The sequence below is a fragment of the Etheostoma cragini genome, chromosome 17 (genome assembly GCF_013103735.1).
Source record: "Etheostoma cragini isolate CJK2018 chromosome 17, CSU_Ecrag_1.0, whole genome shotgun sequence".
NCBI classification, from domain to species: Eukaryota; Metazoa; Chordata; class Actinopteri; order Perciformes; family Percidae; genus Etheostoma; species Etheostoma cragini.
Genome location: NC_048423.1, coordinates 23,291,184 through 23,294,246, shown reverse-complemented (window position 1 = coordinate 23,294,246; position 3,063 = coordinate 23,291,184). Strand labels below are relative to the sequence as shown.

The following is a 3,063-nucleotide window of genomic DNA, read 5'->3' as shown; positions in this document are numbered from 1 at the left end:
AAAAGTGCAGAGAATCAATAATAAAGGTTATAAATATAGGCGAATTACAGAATAAATACATTTACTAAAAGAAACTGTAGTCAGCGTGGAATAAATACAAATCGTGTCGGCTTTTGAGATCCCATTTCCAATAGTTGTGGAGATTTCTTATCTGAACACATCTCAGAAGCAATACACAAATTATCGGAATCAAAATTATACATGTGATTTCTAATTGTCCCTTGTAAATCCTTGTGACAGAGTCATTAGACGAAAGACATTTCCTTTCCAGCCGCATGGCTGTCCAGTCCCTGTCCTCCCATCCAGTCCTCATCCAGCTGGCCCAGAATCTCCTGCAGGGACAGCTCAGGCAGGGGGGCGTGCTGGACCGGCGCTGGATGTCCCGAATCCCCGCTCCATGAATCTTCTAGCTGAGTGTACTGACTTTCTGCTGGTGGGCTGCTCTCCAGACTGCCGTCCCAGTAGCCAGAATCGGGGGTGTCTGGGGTTGAGGAGTGGGAGGTGGAGGCGGGCATGTACATCTGCTGCTCTGCTGATCCTGTATACCCCAGGGCTGAGCCGTAGTTTCTCATCTCCAGGCGATAGGGGCACCACTGAGGCGGGGCAGGGGAGGTTTGGCTTCCCGGCTGGGACCAGAAGCCCCTCACGGGTGGGCTGGAGCCGCCTGCCATCGGTCTGCCCTGCAGGAACCCATACATTGAGCCACAGTGGCCGTGCTCCTTGATGGCAGGATAGGCTGGAGGATGGTGTCCGTAGTAGCAGGCTTCCTTCAGCTCCTCCTTAACCAGGGTGGGGTAGGCTGGTGGAGGTCCCTGGGGCGGCAGATGGACCGAGCCAAGCGGGCCCACGTTGGCTGCAGGGTGAGGTGGAGGTAGAGCGCTGTGGACTGGGCTCTCAGACTGCCACAGCGCTTTCTTGGCCCCCTTGCACTTCAGAGTACGAGCTCTTCTGTTCTGAAACCACACCTGGACCGGAAAGAATGAAAATAAAGGAGTTTTAGATTGATATCAGGACAGATAAATGGGACATTCTGTTCTGTTAATCATTTCCCGGGCAAACAGGCACCCGTGGAGTAGGGGGACGGGACAGCAGATCTAGTTGTCAGCGGTCAGAGCCGTGTTGTACAGGTCTATCTGAGAGCTCAAACAAGATCCTGATAAAAAACAACTTGTGTCATCTTGAAAGATAAAGAAATAAGTGATAGAGCGATAGCAGTATCTAGAATTCAATGCAGGATGCATTCAAAAACAGAGCCTTTTAATGATAAGAAATTGCAATGCAAAAGGCCTTACAACATCTGTCTGTGTGTTTGTACCTACTGTATGTGCTCATGTGAAAAACCTGCGTGTTTGCATTTAATCTATTGGAACAACACCAGTTTCCAATTTCCCACATGAAGATAGTTCCTGGACTTATCTGAACTCACAATTTCACTGACTCTATACAGTTTAATTTATTTCATCATGGTCATATCTACTCCCCAGATACAAGAATTCTGCTTTATAAGGCGACCTGGGCAACTGCGTACCTGGATGCGGGACTCTGGCAGGCCCGTGGTCTGGGACAGGCTCTCTCGGAGGCTGATGCCAGGGTACGGGTCGGTCTCGAAGGTGACGCGCAGCAGCTCCACGTGCTCTTTGGAGAAGCTGGTTCTCTTTCTGCGGCTGGCGCTGCGAGAGGAGCCGCCGCTGGAGGCCATGGGGGCGGCATCGTCTGAGGGGAGGGAGAAAGAGCAGGTTCCACATCAGACCGGAGCCACATAGTCAGTTTTTTCTTAATTCTATATAATAACTGCAGAGATTCCTTGTTGTGGTCTTTGGTTACCTCATAGGCTACTAAAGCTAACTAACAACCAACACATGCAGAATGTTAAATATGGACAGCAATACATATATTCAAATTAACTATTCTATGACACACTGGACTATCTAGAGGTGCAAATATGAATCTATTAAAAGTCAACTGTTCGATTCATCGCCAACTATTTTGATAATCGATAAATCGTCTTGAGTCGTTTTTCATTAAAACAAGTAAAATCTCTCTGATTCCCGCTGTTTAAATATTTTCATTCATTTTTTAGTCGCTCCTCTGACAGTACATTGACTATCTTTGAGTTGTGGACAAAACAAGACATCTGATTTTTGATTTTTGACATTTGAGTCATCTTGGGCTTTGCAAAACAATGATTGACATCATTCGTCATTTCTGACGTGTCATAAACCAAACAACTAATCGATTAATGGAAGAAATAAAGATTGACCTAATTTATTAATTGAATTAAAGCAGCTCTAAACAAATATCTGCAAGAAAATTCAAGTTTTTGAGTCAAGGGAAAAATCAAGGACTGTGTTGGTACCCAGCCAATTGTTGTATCTGTATTAATACAGAGGTTATTGGATTATTTTTACATTGATGTATGCAAAAAACAGTCTCATGTCTGGTTATGTATTACTTCTACTTCCACTGGTACCAAACCTTGTTTTAAAATGAGCTAATTCTTGGAAAAGTTGGAGTTTTTTTAGCTGCCTATCGTAGTAATGTTGGTTACAGTACATGCAATGAGTGTCAAAGTGTTTGCACAAGCAAATAGAAATTAGAAAAAGAAAATAATTGTTTTAGGAGGCTTCTCAGTTATCTGCACACTGCCTGACACTAGCTGCCTGAGTCTTTCTAATGCAGTTAACCTATTCACGTTGGACTATTTCATGCAGGGCTAGCTCAAAGTTTGTCTGCAGATTGTGAATTAACTGAGCAACACAGACTACACTAAGCTTGCTCTTGATGTCCTCAACAAGCAAACTGCAGACGTCACAAAGTGTTTCTTACCGTTGCTGGAGTCCTTCCACATAGCACTGGTTGGTTGAATGAATGAAGCTCTGGAAACAAATGGATTTCCACTGGACTTCAGAGTCCAGTATGACAGTGTGTTCCTTCACTGAGAGGCTCTGACAGTGTCTCCTGCTTGTGTCAGGGTACCTTTTATATTGATCACTTGAGACCCCAAAAGGCCATGGTAGAGCCAGAAGGGTGTTGGGGTAGAGGGAGGGAGGGGAGGGGAGGGAT

The 3,063-nt window shown here is 45.3% G+C and overlaps 1 protein-coding gene across 1 annotated transcript; it reads right to left on the bottom strand.

The window, feature by feature from the left end:
- Positions 1-245: 245 nt before the first annotated feature.
- mxtx1 (mix-type homeobox gene 1) lies at positions 246-2,848 on the bottom strand. Its single transcript, XM_034898539.1, has 3 exons — positions 2,827-2,848; positions 1,529-1,713; positions 246-965 (listed from the first exon to the last, which is right to left on the bottom strand). Exons 1-3 carry the CDS (start codon positions 2,846-2,848, stop codon positions 246-248), a joined length of 927 nt encoding a protein of 308 aa, XP_034754430.1.
- Between the last annotated feature and the right edge of the window lie 215 nt (positions 2,849-3,063).